The sequence below is a fragment of the Moschus berezovskii genome, chromosome 5 (genome assembly GCF_049115385.1).
Source record: "Moschus berezovskii isolate FMDL1 chromosome 5, NW_MosBer_1.0, whole genome shotgun sequence".
Taxonomy (NCBI): domain Eukaryota; kingdom Metazoa; phylum Chordata; class Mammalia; order Artiodactyla; family Moschidae; genus Moschus; species Moschus berezovskii.
The window spans coordinates 32,863,421-32,885,522 of record NC_142464.1 but is presented as its reverse complement, the minus strand read 5'-3'; the positions used below and the strand labels follow the sequence as shown (position 1 = coordinate 32,885,522).

At 38.8% G+C, this 22,102-nt stretch overlaps 1 protein-coding gene across 1 annotated transcript in view; it reads left to right on the top strand.

Moving 5' to 3' along the window:
* METAP1 (methionyl aminopeptidase 1) overlaps positions 1-18,146 on the top strand; it is a 50,277-nt gene extending 32,131 nt beyond the window's left edge. Inside the window, exons 5-11 of the mRNA XM_055433970.2 lie at positions 666-757; positions 1,474-1,557; positions 4,256-4,394; positions 5,861-5,992; positions 8,770-8,913; positions 13,720-13,785; positions 16,481-18,146. Of these exons, the coding sequence (XP_055289945.1) occupies positions 666-757; positions 1,474-1,557; positions 4,256-4,394; positions 5,861-5,992; positions 8,770-8,913; positions 13,720-13,785; positions 16,481-16,644 (821 nt within the window). The 3' untranslated portion in view covers positions 16,645-18,146. The remainder of the gene's footprint in view (positions 1-665; positions 758-1,473; positions 1,558-4,255; positions 4,395-5,860; positions 5,993-8,769; positions 8,914-13,719; positions 13,786-16,480) is intronic.
* Positions 18,147-22,102: the final 3,956 nt, after the last annotated feature.

The window sequence follows — 22,102 nt, the reverse complement described above, 5'->3', positions numbered from 1 at the left end:
GCTGATTTTATTAGTGACAATTCTTACGGCAATATTTTTCAAACTTTTTTTGATTGTGAACCAGAGTGAGAACTGTATTTTATAACATAATCTGTATATATGTGTGTGTATAAATTAACAGCCAAACATTTCACAACAGCCTGTATATAGTCTATTTTCTATTCAGTTTATTTACTTTACAAAAATGTTAAGTCATAGCTCTCTAATAGCCACTAAATGATCACAAGTTGCAGTTTGAAAAACACTAACTTAGGTTCTAGTTTTAAAAAATAAATGAGTGTAATTAATTCATCAGTTGTTGGTATATGCTTGCTACATAGGAGATGATCATGAAAACAGATATACATTAATTATATGGTGCTATTCAAATGTAAATCATTTATTGACCTTGTTAACACACTGCCTGTCAAATAATAAATATGCCATCTTGACTGATTTCTAATAAATCTGAAAATTTGTTCTTTAGAATTCTTCCTTCAGTTTGTTTAGCAGATTTCATGTTGAAAGTATTTTTTCAGAAACCCTGACCTGGACCCTCCCATATTATGAAATACCATTGTGTGAAATAGACTTGACTATTATTTTATCATTGGGGAGTAATTATGCTTTTATATACTACATCTTTTTGTTCATTTTGGTTTTAACTTAGTAATTTTCTTTTCTAGGAATGTCTGAATCTGAGCAAGCTCTTAAAGGTACTTCTCAAATTAAGTTACTCTCATCTGAAGATATAGAAGGGATGCGGCTCGTATGTAGGGTAAGAGTTTTCCCCTCCTCCTAGGATAGGCCTTAAGAAACATATGAAGTCAGTGATTTGCGCATGTACAAAGGTGGCAAATGTTACACAGTAACACTGTGACTGGCTATTTTTTTTTAATATTTTTTATTGAGGTATAATTGATTTACAATGTTGTGTTAATTTCTGCTGTACTTCCAAGTGATTCAGTTATGTATACATTCTTTTTTATACGCTTTTCCATTATGTTTACTCCAGGACTTTGAATATAGTTTCCTGTACTATGCAGTAGGACCCTGTTCTCCATCCATTCTTTATGTAATAGTTATTTGCTATGGTTCTTTGATGAAAATCATTTATCTATTCTTTTATTTCTCTCCCTTTCCTTCTCCATTGTAGAATTGTGAGAAGCCTCAAACTTCATCACTTGATTATTTAGATTACTTAAGATGTACATTTTCACACAGAAATCAGTCAAGGGTACTAATTAAACTAATTGCTAACTAGCCCAATTTTATTTATATGTTTACACAGACATACATACACATTTATTAATGGATATTAAAACTATGTTAGAAATACATGTAAATAGTTATAAAATAAAAATTCAGGATTATAATATTCAAGGTGAGATTCATTCTGTCAGTATCCCATAAAATCAAAGTTAGTACAGAAGGTACAGATTTCTAATGCTCCTTCATCTCTTCTCTAATGTATGAAATGTTTCTCTTTTACAGCTTGCTAGAGAAGTATTGGACATTGCTGCTGGGATGATTAAACCAGGTGTAACTACTGAAGAAATAGATCATGCTGTACACTTAGTAAGAATTTTACTTTTATGTTTTGAGAAATTTTTTTATACTCTTAGATGTCTTAGAGTTATAAATAAAGTAAAGCTAAGTTCTGAATATCTACACTTGGCTAAAAACTAATTTGAAAGCAAATTTTTCACTTTGTATCAAATATAAAAAGTATTCAACAGACATTATCTCATCTGTAAGTACCTGATATTGGGGTCTGAGGTAAGCCTGAAGTACCTTGTTTCTGAAACCTCACATTTCATAACATTTTAGTTTCGCTTTCACAGATGATTTATTTTATTTGTGCTTTAGGTAAATCATGCTGCCACGTGTGTCAAATACTCTGAAGTCAAAAAGAATATAACTTCTGAAACTAGTGGTAAAAAATGTTCCCTTTTTTAGTCTATTTACAATAACAAGGCTACAAAGAGACCAGATACGTGTTCGTAGTAAATATAGTATAGGGATATTTTAAAAAAACTTTTTTTTAATTTCGTTTTTTTTACTGTGCTGGGTTTTTGTTGCTGAGCACAGGCCTTCTCTAGTTCTGGCGAGCAGGAGGCTACTCTCTTGCAGCGCACGGGCTCCCCGCTGTGGTGGCTTCTCTTGTTGTGGAGCTCAGACTCTAGGCATGCGGGCTTAGTAGTTGTGGCACATGGGGTCAGTTGTCTCATGGCAACTCATGGTCCTCCCGGACCAGTGATCGAACTCACGTCCCCTGCATTGGCAGGTAGATTCCTAACCGCTAAACCACCAGGGAAGTCCAGGTATCCTTTTAAAAGGAAGATAGCTTGTCCACCAAGGAGAGACCTTAAAGCCCTGCAGTGGATGAGTGCACACACGATATGGTTAGGGTGTTCAGAACACAAGAGCAGTGACTAGCTGCTAAATCACCTGGAAGGCAAATTAAACCTGCTCTCATAGTCAAACAAATGCAAGTCATAAAATCAGGACGTATTTTGAAGATAGTTATGTCCATTACCTCTGTGAAGATGGTGAAACTGGTACTCTTTTTCATGGCGATGGTATTCAAATCGGGACTGTCCTTTTGGAAAGATACTTGACAGTGTGTCTTGAGCTATCAAAATGTTTGTAACATTTTTTTTATTTGAAATGATAAATCCTAATTTTGAGGTATTCAATATATTATAAAATATAGTTGACCCTTGAACAACATGGATTTGAGCTGCATGGGTGTTCTTATATGTGAATTTTTTTCAGTAACTATATATATGTACTGTAAATATATTTTCTCTTATGATTTTTAAAATAATATTTTCTATAGCTTACTTTATTGTAAGAATGGAGTATATAATACATATAACATACAAAGCATGTGTTAATTTCTGTTTTTGGTAAGATCAGCCGTAGTGTATTAGTAAAATTTGGGGGGCAGTCAAGTTTTATGTGGATTTTGGACTAGGCGGAAGGGGATCACTGTGCCCACTCACTGCCCCCGCCCCGCCACCCACCGCGGCCCAGGGTTGTACATGGTTATGCACCAGTAGCAGTTTGAATGCTTCCTATAGGCCAGGTACTCTTATGTGCTTCTTTAACTCATCTCATCTCCCAGCAACTCTGAGGTAGGCACTACTCTCACCTCTATTTTATAGATTAGGAAACTGAGGCAGAGAGAGATTAAGTTGCCCAGGGTTATTCAACTTAAAAGTAATGGAGCTGGCATTTTTAGTCAATGCAGTCTGCTTCTGTGTGTTCTTAACTACTGTGTGTACTGCTGTGAGAATTATAGAAGCAGATTGTTAGAGGAAAAATGATAGGCATGTAGTTACTGGTTATAATATTTGTAGTTGAGAAAACTAAATTTTCAGTAATAGAAGAATTACCAATAAAATTATACTACATTTCACAAACTGTATTTTGGGCAACTGTTAAAAATTACTAGTCTGAAGACTGCGGCAGTATGGAAAGAGAAATCATGTGAGCTGTGACTACCACTGTATAAAAACACCCATGTAATGTAAGACTTGTTTATGGAGAACTAGATCATTTTCTTAGTGATTGCTTTGTTGTTCCCACATGAATGTTATTCCGTGTGAATGTTCTATATGACTGTCTCTGGACATACTTTGAAAGTAAAAGCATTAGTTGCTCTGTGATGTCTGACTCTTTGCGACCCCATGGACTGTAGTGCACCAGGAATTCCAGTACACGTGGAATTCCCTGTCTGTGGAATTTTCCAGGCAAGAATCCTGGAGTGGGTAGCCATTCCCCTCTCCATAGGATCTTCCTGAATCAGGAATTGAACCCTGGTCTCCCACATTGCAGGCAGATTGGCAGGTTCTTAATTATTACTAGTATTCATTTTTTTGGTCATAGGGATAGAGGCATTTATGTAAACAATTAAAATTAACTGTGAACATTAATATTTAATATATTTTCATAAGGAGTTGGTAATTCTAAAATAAATCTTCATGTAGTGACATTTGTATATGTTTGTAAATATTTGTAATGTGTGAATTTGCTTTTCTTTTGCAATTATCAGTAAACTGGTTTGCTGGCTGTTAGAAACCCTACTGTTTGATATTAAAGGTGGTATCTACTATTATTTCTAAAATAAAATATTAAATAGGTTTTTCACTAGGAACATCTGTACAACAAGTTTTTCCACAGTTTTCAGATTTTAAAATCTGGTTAATTGCATGCATACTAGCTTTTTCTTTTACACATTCCAAATAACTCTATTTTTAATTTATTATAGGCATGCATTGCAAGAAATTGCTATCCTTCACCCCTGAATTATTATAATTTCCCTAAGTCTTGTTGTACTTCAGTGAATGAAGTGATTTGCCATGGAATTCCAGACAGACGGCCCTTGCAAGAAGGTGATATTGTTAATGGTAAGAAATGTGTGGCTTTTGTTGCTGTGAGCAAAGAAACAAGGTTTTGGGAGTCTGATAGTGACTTGCATCTTCTTCACTTGTCTTTAGCTTATTGTTTTCATATTTAAAATTTAAAATCTCTGGAAACCTATTTTGTGGTTTTCAGTTAACTGCTTTCAAGATACTTCTAGTATAATGTGTTTGTTACAAGTTCTTTAATATGTTACTGGTAAATGGAGGATGTCAATGAAATGTGGAACTAATAATTGATTCAAGTGGGATTGTTTTCCTTACTCCTTTTAGTCCACTATTATAGATAAAGAGAAGTTATTAGTAATATGTGAAGACCTTAAGAAAAAAGGCTCAAAATTCTGCAGAAGTACTGTCCTTGATGTTAAGAAGTTTCGAAAGTGGCTTTAGGGACCACTGTGTTAAGCTATTTTGGGAAACTGCAAGTGCAGAGAAAGAAGCTGCCAAGACGGTTCCCTCTGTAATTAAAAAATAAATTGATGAGTTAGGCTCCCCTCAATGATATTTTTAATATTGATAACCTTGGTTTCTTTAATAATCAGATACCTTTAAGAATCTATGTATTAAACAAGGAAGCATGAGCCCAAGTGTTAAAGGCTTTAGAGAATGGACCAGCTATGATGCTGGCTGTGAATGGTATTGGAGACTTGACTGACACTGTTGTTATATGAATTGTTTTTGCTGCAGTTGGAGTATCAGTTTATAACTCCCTAGATTTTGAGATGTCTGTCCAATGCTAATTTACATATAAGCTCTATTTTTTTTTGCATGCATATTATATGAGGTTTTTCAGGAATGTGTGTATTGTGCTAGAGCCAGTACACCTATACTGTGATATTATAACTTGATTGAAGATTTATGTTTTAAAAGTACTAATTCAGTGTGCTCTTGAGGATACATTTAGCTTAATGTAGCTTAGTGGTGTAGTGGTAATCTGTATTTTTAAACATGAAGACAAAGAGAAGTATGAATAGTCACAAATAAGTAAAGGCAAATGAGTTTTTGAAAAATAATTGTAGAACGGTGTAAATATTTCTGGGTATTGATTGACTAGGATGAGGAAAAACTTGTTAAAGATAATGAGAGAAAGCAGTATTTTCTGTTTAATGTCACAGTGTGGCAGAGTCCTTTGTTTAATGTTATTAACTTGGGTTATTGATCTTGCTGGAATGTATCCTGGGGGATACATTATTCTTTTGCCATAAACGATCTAATCGCTGCTCTAAGAGCATTGAAACCCACTGTCTGGCTTGTGATACGTGACCACGGGCCTGTCCTGTACAGTGAGTTTAGGTGCATTATAGACAAGAAATATCTGTTGGGTGATAAGTTACTTATTCATTGGTGTTGCTTAGAAGTTATCTTCTTCATTAGCCTGCTTGATTTGTGTCGGCAAAATTTGAATTTTGAGATAAAAATGAATGTGGTCTCTATGTGTGCACATTCTTTTGCAGTGGACATCACTCTTTATCGGAACGGTTATCATGGAGACCTGAATGAGACATTTTTTGTTGGAGACGTGGATGAGGGAGCTCGGAAACTGGTTCAGACCACGTATGAGTGCCTGATGCAAGCCATTGACGCAGGTGAGGCTCAGGGCTGGGCAACCGCTGAAGCTGCTGAGTAGTATGGGCCTCGAGTGACCTGTCATTGCAACATGCATCCTTGTCCCTCTCAGCTGTGCTTCTGCCCTACCTGAGTTGGCTTTGGGTTTGGCACCAATAGGTTTAAAGATGACTTGAGAATCCCGTGACGAAGACGGACTGGATTATTGCTTATTCTCGTGTCTCTTCTGTGATTTATCGTCCTTTTCATTCGCCGATAAATGGGGAAGAGTGTGTGCATATTTCCGGACTGTAACTTTTCTCCTTTTTAATTCTTTCGTAAGTGTTCTGTTCTCTTATTGTAAAAAACTGTAAGACTGCATCAGATTATGAGAGGAAACAATGAGTGATTTTCCTTTATACTTGCCTTTCCTTTTTTTTTTTTAAATCTCTCTTTTCTAGAGGTGTCCACTTTTAACATTTAGGTTTTTTTTCTCCATAGTACATTATTACACATAACTGTATGTGTTTTGTTAGGTTAAATGGAATCATAATATTTGTAGTATTCTGTGACTTAGTACTTTTTCAACTAATAATATCTTAGAGATCTATTCCATATTAGAATATGAATGTACCTGCGTGCATAGATCTACCCATTCTTTTCATTGCTTTATATTTTATTCCACAGTATAAAAATGTCTGTAACTATTCCCCTACTGGATTTTGGTGTTTTCCAGATGTCTTGCTATTATAGTGAATAAGGTCTTTGGTGAGGTGTATTTCTGTGGCATTTTTCTCAGACTGTGTCTGTCTTTGTTCATACAAACAGTTCATCCATGGTTTTTAAAAATTTATGCAATATCTTGTGAGAAAAGAGAAAGAAAGGCTTGTTGCAAATGTAAACAGACTATTAGAAGGACAGTTTGAGGGCAAACACCTCTTCAGTTGAAATCCACAGCATTTCAGCATTATTGGTCAATATTCAGCCCTGCCCCCACCATTAAATAGATCTGATGTATCATCTACACTGTATAGGACAGGACAGCATTCTTAGGCAAACAGAGGAGATGATATAATTTTTACTAATTTAATAAATCAGAGGAATGAAAAATGAAAGCATGTGATTATTTTTATATATCAGTATGTGAGATTTTCCTTTCCTTTTAATTCACTGTTGATTATACTTGAAAACTTTGATATTCGTGGTGGTATTGTGAGATGAGAACTTTAGTATCTTATTTTGGAAGCTTTAAATAATTTTTAGAGTTTCCGTGTTCAATATTTATATCCCTTTTGCTTCCCTGTGAGTTGATCGAAATAACCAGATGGCTGGAATGTTGTTTTACAAAATCACAGGAATGAAACTTGCTAAGGAACTAAAATCTTTAGAACAGTTGACAAGCAAGAGTAGAAGTTGCCTAATCTCTAGAAAGTGCTGTTAACTCCTGTGTATGGACCATTCCTGCCTGTTGTTTTCTGATAATTTGACTGCCCATCCTGGTTCAGAGCTGTGGAGAGTTGGACCAACTGTGAAATTAGCTTTCCAGAATAGGGCTCCTCAGCCTGCACGTCTGTGGCATTTTGAGTCTGGTGATGCTCTGCTCTAGGATGCCTAGTAGCATGCCTGGTCTGTGTTCACCGGAGGCCGGTTGCACCACCCCTCCAGGTTGTGACAGCCACAAAAAATGTGTCCAGATTCTATGAAGTGTACCCCTGGGACCAGAATTGCCTCTGGGTTGAGAATTAGGGAGAAGTCTCCATTCTCACACTGCTTCATTATTGTTGAACAGGTATTTCCTTTATTGTATGTGCAGCATGGGTTGAAATTTTGCTTTCCTCTCTGCTGCCTGGGGCTGGTAAGAAGGCTTGGGTGGGAATGCAAGAAAATCATTATGCAAGTCAGTGTGTTCCTCAGAAATCATTAATCTCCCCCGCCCCACCTCTCAATAAAAAAACAACCAAGCTGATCCATACGGTTAAGAGCAAGTAAATGTTATGAAAATGATTCCTTAAGCCATTTGCCCAGAAATTTGATTGCGTGGAGAGGATATGGTGTGTCTGAACCTCAGGTTGGAAATGAGCCGGCAGAGAAAGAGACTGTAGGGAGGGGGGCACCCCCAGTACCATGGCTGGACCCCCCACGAATCCGGCAGAGCACAAATCCTGGGGTCCCAGTGCTAGGAGAGCCGTAGCAGCAATAAGAACCACTTCTTCTGGTTTTTATTTAAACAATGGTAAAAGTCATAAAAAGTAAACAGGGCAGGAAGTATATAGTGAGAAGTACCTTTCTACATCCTACTCCCAAGATTTTCTTGAGAGGCAAATGAACAATTTGAGAACCACTTATATGGGAATAAAGACGCCCAGGGGAGGCAATTCTTTGAAAAGTAGACCAGACTGAAACTAAAGACAAGTCAGTTTCCTTTATGAATGTTCCTTTTTCTCCTGATGCTCTTTATTCTCTTCTCTCTCCTGCTTGCTTTAATGGAAAGCCCACTGACCTTAGAAAAGGTGAGGAAGAGAAGTGTGTTTTCCAGTCTGTTTGTTCAGAAAGCAGGTGGTGCCGGCCGCTGCCAGCCCCTGACTGCTGCACAGACCCTCCTCTTCTGCAGCACAGGAGGAACCAGGTGCTGCTGGCTCGACTCTCAGCTTCATCGTTTCCCGGCAGTCTAACCTCTCTGAGCTTCGGTTTCCTCATCTTGAAAGTCTTACGAGTGGGCGTGTAAAACCTTCAGAATGGTTCCTGGCATAAATAGTGATTACTTAGTAATTATCAGTTACTCTTTCTCTTTGCCACAAGTCTTCTCTTTTCCTTTTAGTAAAGCCTGGTGTTCGATACAGAGAATTGGGAAACATTATCCAGAAGCACGCACAAGCAAATGGATTTTCAGTTGTTCGAAGTTACTGTGGGCATGGAATCCACAAGCTTTTTCATACAGCCCCCAATGTACCCCACTACGCCAGTAAGTACTGTCCAAAGAGTTTGTATTGGCTAACTGTTTATTTAGCAGATATTTTTTTCCCAAACAGGACCCACTGTTTTGTATCTATTAGAATAATCTATTAGCTGTTATAAATAGCTTCCCAAAATGTGTATACTCTGCACATATCTTGCTCACAATAGTCCAGAGCCTCTGTGTTTAGTCACTGTGGGGGTTGGGTGGAACAGTTATTCTTTGATGCAGGCGCTTGTCACTTTCAACACATAGCTTTCAGGGTCACTTTGGGGGTTCCCTTTCTGATCTTAAAGATACTGGGGAGGAGGGGAGAAGCACGGAGGGGTATGCTTGGGAGGTTTTAGTGGGCCAACATGGACTTGGCACAAATCACTTACATTTACTTTTCATTGGCAGGAATTCAGTCATATGGCTACACTAACTGCAAGGGAGGTAGGGAAATGTGATCTCGCTGAGCACTCTGGAAGAAAAGGAAAATAGTAATTTTGGTGAACAGCCAACACTCCCTGCCACATATATTCTGACTCCTTAGATGAAATTGATTCCGCTCAGTTTGATTGGAGTTCTTAATACATGTTAGATACTGTGTCCTTTGTTGGTATAAATAGAGGAGAATAGACAAAGTATCCTTTCCTCAAATTGAGTGCTCTCTGATAGATTAACAAGGAAGTGTTGGATGATTAGTTTTACAGAACCTTTCTCTTGAAGAGATAAGACACACTGGAGTAAGTTTGTTATTTAGTGCTGGAAATGAAAGCTATCCACATTAGGTAACATAAGGAATTTAATAAATATAGAGGAGCCACTGTTATGTAGAGACTTTCATGTACCTTCCTGGGCTTAGGTTTGCTCATATATACAATATCAGGGAATGGTACCTACTCTAGAACTGTTACTAGAATTGAGTGAGATCTTGCTTGGAAACCACTTAAAGTTAACTTTTAGAATGCAGATGCTGATGATGCTGATGATTTATGTTGTCTTGTTTGTGCATCACAACTCTATGAATAATTCCTTAGCTCTGTTTTTAAAAAGCAGGGTCTGTGCTTAGGGAACTGATTTACTTAAGTCCACACAAACTGGTGAATGAATGTCAGGGTAGGATTGGTGCCTGGGTGCTGTCTGCCTTTCTAGAGTCAGTCTTTCCCTTGCTGCCTAGTAAGGATGTAAGCAGTTTGGCGCTGAGTCTTGTGGGAGAAATAAAGAACAAGATTTTGGTTTGCTGGAGAAGATGAGAAAGAGCGTTCCACATGGTGGGGAAGCATGCATAGGTGCTTCAGGTTGAGACAGACTGAACAGAGACAAGATAAACTCGGGCTGAGAGTTACGTGTGAGCTAGAAATGGGCAGTGCCAGATGGAAGATATCTGACTTCATTTTTAAGGAATTGCAGAACATCTTTAGGCAGAAGAATGGCAAGGTGAAATTGCTATTTTGAGAAGATAAATTTACCAATGGTGTCTGGGATGTATTGCAGGTGTGAGCTAGCCAGGCTTGTCAGCCTAATGCACAGTTGTTTCCGTAAATCCAGGTGTGAGGTGGTAAAATCCAAGACATCGGTAGTTGTGACGAGAAAGGGAAATGAGTGAGAAGCCTCTCAACAGGAGAAGCTAGAGAAGTTGCTTAAGCACAGCATTTGACATAAATCAATAAGCATTTATTAGCAGACCACAGGGTCCTTTTTATTTCAGCTGGAATTGTGCGCAAAGTAAAAGCTAGCAATAGATAATAAGTAGCCGACTTTGTTCCTTCCTGCTAAGCCCTGTGGTCACCTATTGTGCATTCCCTTTAGCAGAGTGGAAGCAGCTATTCTGATGACAGTGCTGTCTGCCACACGTATGCATACATGTGTTTTGTGTGTGGAAAAAGTGGGCAAGGGAGAGAATGAAAAAAGCACCCTTACTTGCAGAGATAACACACTCAGATTTAGGTATGGATTGTATAAAGAGAGGCTTTACTTTTGTATATTAATTTTTATTGGAATTAGTAGATTTATAGTGTTGTGCTAGTCGTACAGCAAAGTGACCCAGTTAATGTTGTTCAGTCGCTAAGTTGTGTCTGGCTCTTTTGCAACCCCGTGGACTGTAGTCTGCCAGGCTCCTTTGTCTGTTGGATTTCCTAGGCAAGAATACTGGAGTGGGTTGCCATCTCTTTCTCCAGGGGATCTTCCTGACCCAGGGATCAAACTGGCATCTCCTGCTTGGCAGGCGGATTCTTTACCATTGAGCCACTGAGAAAACAGTAAAGTGAATCAGTTATACATATATCCACTCATTTTTAAGATTCTTTTCCCATGTAGGTCGTTACAGTGTTGAGTAGAGTTGCCTGTGCTATGCAGTAGATTCTTACTAGTTGTCTATGTGTAGTAGTGGGTATATGTCATGAAGAGAGATTTTTTGAAGGAAATAAAATTTATGGGAGAAGGAGATACAGGTCAGTGATGATAGTGTCAGCACAGTATGGCCCCACAGATATACAAGATATGCCTCTTGAGTTTCATGTTAAGCTGCTTAATTAGAAATAAACAATTCTGAAAAAAGAAACAAGGACCCATGTATACTTCATTTCATCCACTTTGCTGTATTTCTGAAAAGTCAAGTGTTAATCGGGTTAAGATAAAATATGTTGTGGTCTCTTTAGGGAAGCATTAAAGGAAGCTACTGGAGTCTTTGTACAGCAGAGGCTTTTGAATGTAAATGATCCCTTCTTTAACTTGTAACTCTGTATTCCTAAGCAGCTGAGTGTGAAACCAGGAAATTGTTGTGGAACTTCCCTCCACGTCCTGTATAAAAGAGGTCTTTGTTAAGATGAGCGCTTCTGTGCTTCCTTATCATTATGGTTTGGAAGTAAAGGTGATCCTGCCCTACCCTGAATATATATCACGGTAATTCTGTGAGGCAGACAGTAGAGCAGGCACACGTTTTTGTAAAAGTACTCAGCAGTATTATCTGCTTTAGTGTAGACACTCAGATGGTGTGTTTTTGTTGAGTGAGCTGTGTTGAGAAACTGAAACCATGAGTCACAGTGAGCTGGGAATTGTAACTTCTTGAACAGTGAATCAGTGGCAGAAACAGGAGTAGAACTTGGATTCTCTTTATCAGCGCTGTCCAGTGGAATTATATATGAGGCATATATGTAATACTAAGGACTTCTCTGTTAGCTCAGACGGTAAAGCGTCTGCCTGCAGTGCGGACGGAGGAGCCTGGTAGGCTACAGTCCATGGGGTTGCAAAGAGTCGGACACAGCTGAGCGACTTCCTTTTCTTTTTCACTTTCATGTAATACTAAAACTTCTAGTTGTCATATTCAAAAGTAAGAAACAGATAGTTAATTTTATATTTAATCTATTACATTGAAAATATTAGCATTTCAACATTTAATCAGTGTAAAACTATCATTGAGATATAGCACATGCTTTGTCTTTGAAATGGGCATATTTTTTACGTGTACATTCTGACTTGCCACTTTCCAAGTGTTTAGCCTCAGGCACCCAGGTGCTGCTGTATTGGCCAGTACAGTTCTTGATTCCTTTATCCACTTTTATTTCTGTGATATTGCACTGACTCTTTTGATATCCCCAAGGGCATATGACCAAGTCTATATATGTAGTAAATTGCATGTCATTTGGAGGGAAAGTTTCATGAAATTAGAGATAAAAAGTCAAAATTATTTTAGCCCCTCAGATTTCTATAATAATTTAGAAACTCCTGATTTGGAATCTGTAGGTTGTTTATCTTGGCAATACCTAAGACAGTGGAAGGCAGCATGATTGCTGTTCACGAGGAAAGGTGTGCAGGAATGTAAAGGTGAGGGTGAAGTTCGAACAAACCTAGGCAGAGCTGTTGAATAGAATCAGCCTGTTGAATAGACCAGTGGACACATGGGTCACCATCTGGAAGCACAGCAATCTTATCAAGACAGCCTGAAAGCTGATGCTCTCGCCACCTGGTGGTCAGGCAGAGCAAGTGCAGCCACCTGTTTACTGATGCTCTTACCAGCTCTTGATTTTTATTCTGAAAGTTAACCTGTTCTCCATTTTTGAGATTGTCTAAAAAGACCTAGACCTCTTTCAAATTTTTGGCCTTTTTGGGGAGATGGCAAATCTGGACACTAACAGTTGAGTTTCTCATGATGATCCTGAAAAATATGTATTGGCAAATTTGGACAAAATAGGAGGGAGAAATGGAAATTTTGTTTCCAGTAAAGCAAGGAATAATCCTGACAGCATTAAAAAAAAGTAGGTTAATGTGCAGGAGCTATTTTTCCCTTCCCAAGATAAGACAGTTACAAAACTTTTTAGAAATGATACAGTTGTTTTCCGTGGGCTGCGCCCCTGCCTCCACCCCATCATCCCCACCCGCTCCTGTCCCAGCCAGGAGATTTGCAGCTTCCGGCAGAGTCTGAAATATCTTGTTCTCCTTTACACTGTCATACTTGGATAAGTATGGAACTTTGTTGGTTATGTAATTGCTGTTCTAACCCTGCTATAACATAAATAGAGGTACTTTTGCTTTCATAGAAGTGCTAACTACATCTGAAATCCAGTCTCGGGCATCTCGGTATTTTCCTAGAGAAAACAAGCAAAATGAAGTAAGCCTAGGACAATATCTGCCCCAGAGTAGGTGGTTTTCAGAGCACCCCTGTTTGCTGAATGATCTGCTTTAAGAAAGGGGAGTCAGGAGAGGAGAAATTCATTAATATAAGAATCACTCATGGGAATGTAAGTTGTGTACTTTTTCCAGGGAAGTGTTTAACAATATGTTGTAGGTTTTTTGCTGTGTTCTGAGATTTTTTTTTTTCCTCTTTAATTTCAGAAAATAAAGCAGTTGGAGTGATGAAGGCTGGTCACGTGTTTACAATTGAGCCAATGATTTGTGAAGGTGAGGAAAAAGGGATGCCATAACATTCTATAATTGAATTTTTATATACGTTTGGTTACTCACGATCAGATTAGTAGTCTGCTTGATTTTGCTTCATTTCCACTCCCTGTTCCCTCTCGAACTTGATTTAATATCATATAGAGAACCGAAACTTGTAATGGTTGGCAAGAAAGCGGTACTTTGTCTGTGTCGTCTGCTGTGAGTAGATGCTGAAGCACTTGAATCCTGGTCCCTTTTCATAAAGCTTCTGTCAAAGGGTATATTGTAATAATTAGTTGCCTCCATCAATCAAGGCAGTGTGGAAATTGTTGCGTGTCTTGGTGTGGGTGAGAAAGAGGGGCAAAAAGGAAATTAGAGCCTTTTTTTTTTTTTTTGAGGCAGACACAGTTATTTAATTCTCCACAACCTATGAGGTAGGTGCTGTCCCCATTATCCATGAGAACAAACTGATTTTTGAAGAGGTTAAGTGTTTAATAACTTGCCCAAAGTCACTTAGCTAGTTACGCAGCAGAATTTGTGGGACTCTAAGATCATGAGCTGTTCTGCCTCTTCAGGGTCCGCACTTCGGTCATCAAGTGCTGTCATCACACACCTGCAGTGAGAAAGCCCAGCCCAGACATGCTCCACGCTGGCAGTTTTATGTCCCTGCTGTTGTCGGTCGCTGTGATCAGCATATGACAGCCTTGATCGGTGTCACGAGTCAGGCCCTCACTGAGACTGTCGGAGTAATAACCGGGGCAGCCTTCAGCAGTTGTCTGTTGGGATTAGGGGATGCAGAGTGAGGCAGCAGTCGTGGGGCTCTTGCGTCCTGTCCCCTGTGTTATTGGGGTCCCCTCAGGATCCTTCCAGTCTTTTTTATAACCTAATCTCGAGAGTGATACCGCAGTCACTTCTACCAGATTTTCTTCCTTAGAAGTGAGTCACTAAACCCAGTCCACACAGAAGGGAAGCATTGGAGGTTGTTTTAGAGGCTGCTTCTTAACCTGATCCTTTGTTCCCTTTTCTGTAAGATGGAAGTTACAACCTTCATCTTTTATCTGAATGCCCAGGGCTGTGGTAAGAATTAAGTGAGATGATTTGTATTAACACAAGGTACCTTTAAAGGGCTCTACAAATGTAAGATACTGTTTTTGTCACTCCCCAGAAGAACAATGACTGTGTATAAGCAATTGCAAGATAAGTAAGTGTGATGGCAGAGAAAGACAAGGACAAGCAGAGGAAAGTGTGTTTTGGTTGTGTACCTGTTTTCATGAACAGGCACTTGACTTCCTGTGTGGCTCAGACGGTAAAGCGTCTGCCTACAATTCGGGAGACCCAGGTTCAGTTCCTTGGTCGGGAAGATCTCCTGGAGAAGGAAATGGCAACCCACTCTGGTATTCTTGCCTGGAAAATCCTATGGACGGAGGAACCTGGTAGGCTACAGTCCATGGGGTCGCAAAGAGTCGGACACGACTGAGCAACTTCACTTCTTCACTTCAAAGTGGTGTTTCCTGGAGTAAGCAAATAACATTGTGTTGAGCTGGTTCAGATAATCATCAAATTATACCAGATATACTTCAGTGTAATTAAGCTAGGCCAAATCCCAGCTCCATAGTTGACAGTGTCTAATTCGAAGAGGAATTTCCTCAGAACAGTAGTCAAATATATGTGACTTGACATTAATAAGGAACCTGTTCCAGTAGATAACAGTAAAATTAAGTATTAATGTCTTAAATCCATTTGTGAAAAGATCATTCATTACAATGAAAACTGTCTCTTCACTCATCGTTAGATGGTTGACAAAGCATGAGTTAACTTTCTTTAAGCTGCCTCGTATTTTCTTCTTAGACTGGGATTTAATGTTGCAGAAGTAGGTTACCTCACTACTTTAAACTCTGGGATTTGTCTGAGGCAGTAAGATCTAATGTTTGGTAGAGTATTAAAACTATTATTATTTAACATCTAATGGAGACAGGAACACCTCTGTATGCTTTTTTAGTAGTGTCTGGAACTGTAGAGCCTTGTAATTCCGCTGCTGTCTTCCCTGCCCTTCATCTCACGCCCGTTTTCTCTTTCTCTCATTTTCCTTCATTGTCTCCCAGCCTCTTTCACTGTCATTTCCTTTCTAACCCATTCTGCCTCATCGTAATTTTTAAATTCTCTTTCCAAACTCCTGTTTCTTGCTCTTCGCCCTCTTTCTGGTTATGGGGTGTGGCCTACAAAAATTTCACAGTATGATCTGTTCTCACCACATATGTGCTTGCCATTTAAAAGTTACACTGGAATCAAATGTTATAATAAAAGTATTAAAAAGTTACCTTATTTCCTTCACAGTATACACTGGCTACGGTTTAGTCAGATGCCAAAGTTATCAGAAGAGAGCTAAATTCCTTAATGTAGTCCTGGGATGAGTGGTAATCAGTAAGTTTACAAAAAGGAAGCTGAGTGCCTTTTGGAAACAGTATCTTCATTCAGTAGTTGAGAAGTATACAAAATGTGAAGTTGTAAAATTTAAACATTATTATTGTTTCATTGAACTAAAGACCAAAATGAAGTTGGAAAGGCTTTAGCTTAAACAGATGACGTGTACACAGTAATCTTAATAATGAATTGTAAATTTAGTTTTCTGAGCTAATCAAGGATCAAGGGGCACGGGCAAGTGTACTTAAAGACGGACTGCATGGTAGAATTAAGAGATGGTGTTTGTTTGTTTAAGGCGGATGGCAGGATGAAACCTGGCCGGATGGCTGGACGGCGGTGACAAGAGATGGGAAGCGGTCTGCCCAGTTCGAGCACACTCTGCTGGTCACGGACACTGGCTGTGAGATCCTGACCCGGCGGCTTGATAGCGTGCAGCCTCACTTCATGTCCCAGTTTTAATTTCCCCCAAGACGGCACATGTCAGTTATGCTTTCTGCTGTACTCCGCGTTTTACTGAGAGTACAGAATGGAAGAGGAAACTTTTTTATTACTTGTTTTGTTCTGACTATCAATAAGGAAGGACTGCAACATCTGACATGTGTCCTCAAGAATGTGTCTTGGGTCTGAAAAGGCCAAGAAGAATAAAGGAAGCATTTCTCAACTCCCCCCCACCACAAAAATCTCTGCACCCCTGTTTTTCTTCCTTGCCCTTTGAGCACTTTTACTTAAACCTGCTTCTAGTTGCTTCTGTCACTGCCATCGCTGGGCCAGCACCGCCAGCTGCTTTCCAGGTGAGTGCTGGAGAAGAGAATCCTTGAGACTTCTGTGACATGCGTTGCTCCCATTTTTTTTTTTTTATTATTATGTATGTGTGGAAGTATATATGTATACATTTAAAATTCCATGTATGTAATTACTGAATACTATGTGACCTGGGGTTTGTACTGATTCTGCCCTGATGGGGTTCTGTGCTGTCGTAAACGGACCCATTATTTGCAGTGATTTAATTCCCAGCTGAAAATTGGCTTCCTTCCTTCCCCTACAAATTATTTACGCTTATAATTGTGCATAAGAAAGCACTCGGTCAGTGAGACCCTCCAATGTGGGCTCTGTGTGAGTGATCGTATGTGGCAAAATCTGCTTTGGACAAAGGTTATCAAATTTTTAAAAGTCGAGTGTATGGCAGAAACAGCTGTGCTCCAAGCAGAAGCTGGCTGTTGCAGAGAATGACGTTTTTGTAATACATTGCTATTTCAGACCTCTGTTTGGTCATAATGGGAGGAAAAATGCTCCCTTACCCTCTCTGTCCTACTTCAAGGGCATACCTTGGAGAGATACTCAGAGAAGGCTGGAGGTCGCACTGTGGAAGTTGGGGAAGAGACAGTTCTGAAGCCTCTGCAGCAGGGAGCAGAGTCTGGAAGTGCTAACGTCTGGTAAAGCTGGTGGTGGGGCGGAAGGACGTCTCTGGAGGTTGGACAGTTCCCTTGGAGTAGGGATGCGCTGTCCTGGGTTTGCTGAAATCACACTTCTCCTTTACACAGTTGGGAACCTCATTAGAAATGACTTCCGCTGCCCAACAGCTGTGCTCCTCTCAGTAGTTCAGTCCCAAATGGGAGAGTATCCAGTGAAGACAGATCAAAGTCATTGTCATCAGAGAATACTTGATTACCAGGTATCTGGAAACTGTATGCGAAGGTAATTTGATTCCGCTGACATGTCACACTTGTAAGAGAACATCTTTCCCAGAGTGCCTCAGACCTTTATTGCTTTAAAGGAATCACGATAATGTTTTCATTACTTTTTATTATTTTGATGATTTAGTAATGTGGCTGAATCTGGTATAGACTTTTGGGGGTATGTGTGTGAAGTTTTTTTATCAAACTGTAATATTTGTGAATGGAATGCCTTGCAATATAAATGTTAATATAATGTGTAAAGGGAGATTAAAAAGTTTGAGTGATTATTCTGCCACGTGGTTGTTAACTTTGCTGCATTTTGTTTGGGATTTTAGAAAGAAGTGGTGGGAATGGGGTGGCTGATTTCACCGTCTTAAATAAACTCATGATGATTTGAGTAAAAATACTTTTTAATGTTGAATGACTGTATAAAAATTCCAGTCGTGTGTGTTTAGTTCAGCAGTCTACCAGTAGTGTTTGAGATGTAACCATGTTTCTTAGAGTCGTTTAAGACAGATTGCCACACAGGTAGCGCAACATTTTATGTACTGATCATGGAATTAGCGGTGTGGGCTTATTCAGTGTCTTAATTTTAGAAAACAAGCTCAAGGAAAAAAGTCTTGGTGGGATGGTTTTTTTTTGTTGTTAAAACACCACACTGGTGATGATGCTTTTCTCGGTTTGGGAGATGTAAAAACAGCATGGGGCTCTAGTCTAATTGTATATGTCTAATTACAAATGTTTATTAGATTTAGATGAGAAAACATCTAGGGTAGTTTTATCATTCTGCCAACTTCTCAAAATGTCAGTGTGTTAACTTTTTATTTTTTGTATTAACTTTTAAAATATTTTTTTCCCCTGCCAGTCATTCAGCCCCCTTTTAGTTATAATTTAGAAGGGAAACATGTTTGCATTTTATCTTCAGTTTATGGCTTTTGGTGACAAAATGTATAAAGGTGAATTAGAACCCATTCACCAACACTTCTATATTACTTGTCACCGTCATGTCTAAATTGATAGGAAGAAGATGTTTAGGAATTTGCCGTCTCAGCTTGATTTCTCAGTTTGTCTCGTCATCACTCTGGCTTTTCACTAAGTTTGATTAAATTCGAGAGACGGATGTTCCACTTTATTGAAGCCCCCAAATTGTGTCTGTAAGCTATTTCTGCCCCCTTCCCCCACTGCACGTTTTTTTAACTTCCAACTTTTAATTTTGAAGAATTTTTGAATTTATAGAAAGTTGATAGTGCAGTGAAACACCCATATGCCCTTTCCTCTGTTCAGCAGTTGTTATCGTGCCTCATCTCTCGATACAAGCATTTTTCTTTGAGAGGAATGGCATCGTACTTTATCTGCTACAGTCGCAGCATCTCTTTTAAAACGGAAGGACATTTCCTACATGATCATTGTACAGTTGTCACACCCGAGGAACTGAATATTCAGGATTGTCTAATGTATAGTACACATTCACACCTGAGTCAGCTTTCTCCAAAGTGTTTTTTTTTTTTAAATGCAGAGTCCAAACCATGGCATTCAGTTGTCTTCTGTGGGTTTTTTTGTTTTTTTTTAACTGTAGAACAACACTTTTCCACCATTTTTTGATCTCTTATGAAACTGACACTTGAAAAAGTAGGCTCCCCCTCACTCTGCCCACTTCTTTTTGAGTTTCAGCATTAGCTTATTGATTGTTTCTAAAAGTGTTGGTCACTCCTCTCAATGTTCCATATTTGGCCGGTGGAAGCACCTTTAACTTATTTATGGGTCATTTTGCTCTATGCCTGTCAGTCTTTGGGCACGTTCTTGCTTTTTGCCATATGTCCTAAGTTTGTCATATACTTTTCCTGCCCCAGACTGGGAACTGGCTGCTTCTCCCAGGAGCCCTGGTTTCTCTTCATGAGGAATGGTATTTGTAAATCAAGATCTGGGTGCTGCTGGGGTGTTAATTGCTCCTTGGCCCTTTCAGGGAACAGAGCCAGGAAATGCATTTTTTATAAATTCATGTTGATATATGGCAAAAACCATCACAATATTGTAATTATCCTCCAATTAAAAAATTAATTAAAAAAGAAATCATGAATTCATTCTGATACTTTGATTTCAAATTTAACACTAGTCTTCCTCACCCTTCCCTATTTCATATTTGTATTTTCCTTCTCCCATGGTGAGAATTTTGGTTCTGAACAACACTAATATTATTTGCTTGATTCTACATGACATGTAAAATAATTTCAGAATTACACCACCAAAATCACTACCAACAATAAACCTAAGTGCAAAATTTGTGGTTGCTCCTGTTCTTGGAACATATCTCACTTGGAGGGTACTGGTTTAAAAGTTAATTGAAGTAATTCATTTTGAAACTGTTGTATTATAAATTTCATAAATCACGTGTGTGCTGCCTGTTGCTAAGTTGTGTCTAACTCTTTTGCAACCCCATGGACTGCAGCTTGCCAGGCTCCTCAGGCTCCTGTGTTCATAGGCTTTCCCAGGCAAGATTGGAGTGGGTAGCCATTTCCTTCTCCAGGGATCTTCCTGACCCTGCTTGCATCTTGACCCTTCCTGACCTTGCATCTCCTGCTTGGCAAGCGGATTCTTTACCACTGAGCCACCCAGGAAGCCCATAAACCCTTCAGCTATTTTTTAATAATAAATGAAGTGAATCTTGAGGGCAAAACATGCTATAGAGATGGTGGAGATATTTCAGTGGTCTCAGAGTTGGGAACACTGGAATTGATAGTGTGATACTACGATTTTGTCTACATCTGATGGTGTGTGTTCTCTAGCTACCAGAGGAGCAAATTGTACCACTTGTAATGTGGATGTATAGCCCATTTTCTAATAGACTGGGAAAAAACATCTGGATATGGTTTAAGGATATGGTTTTACAATACAGGCTGCATTATGCTGATATTCTAGAAGTTATTAACATGTTTTGCTTTATTTAGAAAAATGAACATCTAAAGAAAGGCAGCACAGGCTCCATGCATTGAAATTCTGTGGCTCCACTTAGTCTCAACTCAGAAGGGTAGGCAGCCTTCTCCTTACGTCTTTTTCCTTTCGGTGCCAAGTATTTTTTTTTAAAAAAAAAAGGCTTGCATTTGGTTATCTTACAAAGGAAAGGCAGTAGTAAGGTGGCCTTGGCGACTGTTACCTGCTGCTTTTCATTCTGGGGACCTAAGTGAGCAACAGCAGAGCTGTCTGTATATGGTAATTGTCATTATATTAAAATGTGTCAATATTGCCAAAAAATGTGCCAAAAATCAGTTTATGTGGAGCACTCAAGAAGGGCTTCCTGGAAAGATTTTCACTTACCACTTATGTTAAGAGTTCAAAGTATTTTAAATAATTTTTTTTTGTGCAGGTCCAGCCTTTTTACTGTTGCAGAGCTTTTATAATTGTTACTATAATTGGGTGCTTGGCCCTTTTACTAGTACTCCAGCCTCCTCATCCCACTTCCAACAACAAACACATGGCAGTGTTTTCTCACACACTCGTAGGCATATTTGCATCATGGTGTCAGAAGATCACAAGATCAACAAGCAGGACACCAGGGCTGAGTTCTCTTTTTAAACTAGTTGCATGGCTTGGACAACTTTCTGTCTCTAAGGAGGTATCCTATTTGTGCAATGACACAGAACTTAGCAACTGTTTCATTATATATATAACATGACTAAATCAAATTCACTTTATTTTAGTACTTGGGTCAGAGGTCAACAGAAAATTTAGAATTTTTTCAAACTTTACCAGTACATCTGAGCCCTGGGTGGTTCTGAGGAAATAAAATAGACAAGGATAAGAACTGTTAGTATTAAGATGTAGATTTGCAAAAAGAAAGCAACAAGTATTTGAAAGCAAATTTCCAGTTTCATCTAGATCTGATTCTTGGTCATCAGGACTATTTCAGCCCCGTCTAGAGTCAGGGTAGTTCTGTGGTGAATCAGCACTCCTTTCCTGAAGGGAGCATGTGCCTATTAGCTCATCTCAGTGAATTCTGTTAAGGATGTCTGGCTTGATAAAAATCTGTGCTTTAAAAGCCCATCCCATCCGCTTTGTTCTTATAAAGTTCCACCAAAAGAAATCTGTATAATGGAGGACTTTGTATATACTGGTTCACTGTGCCAGTTCACTTCATAAATTGTTTCTTTAAAGATATGATTTTCTTGTTATAGTTCTATGCACTTATTATCTGCGTAACTGTTTAAATATACTTAAATGTTTTCCAAATATGGTTTGTGGTGTAT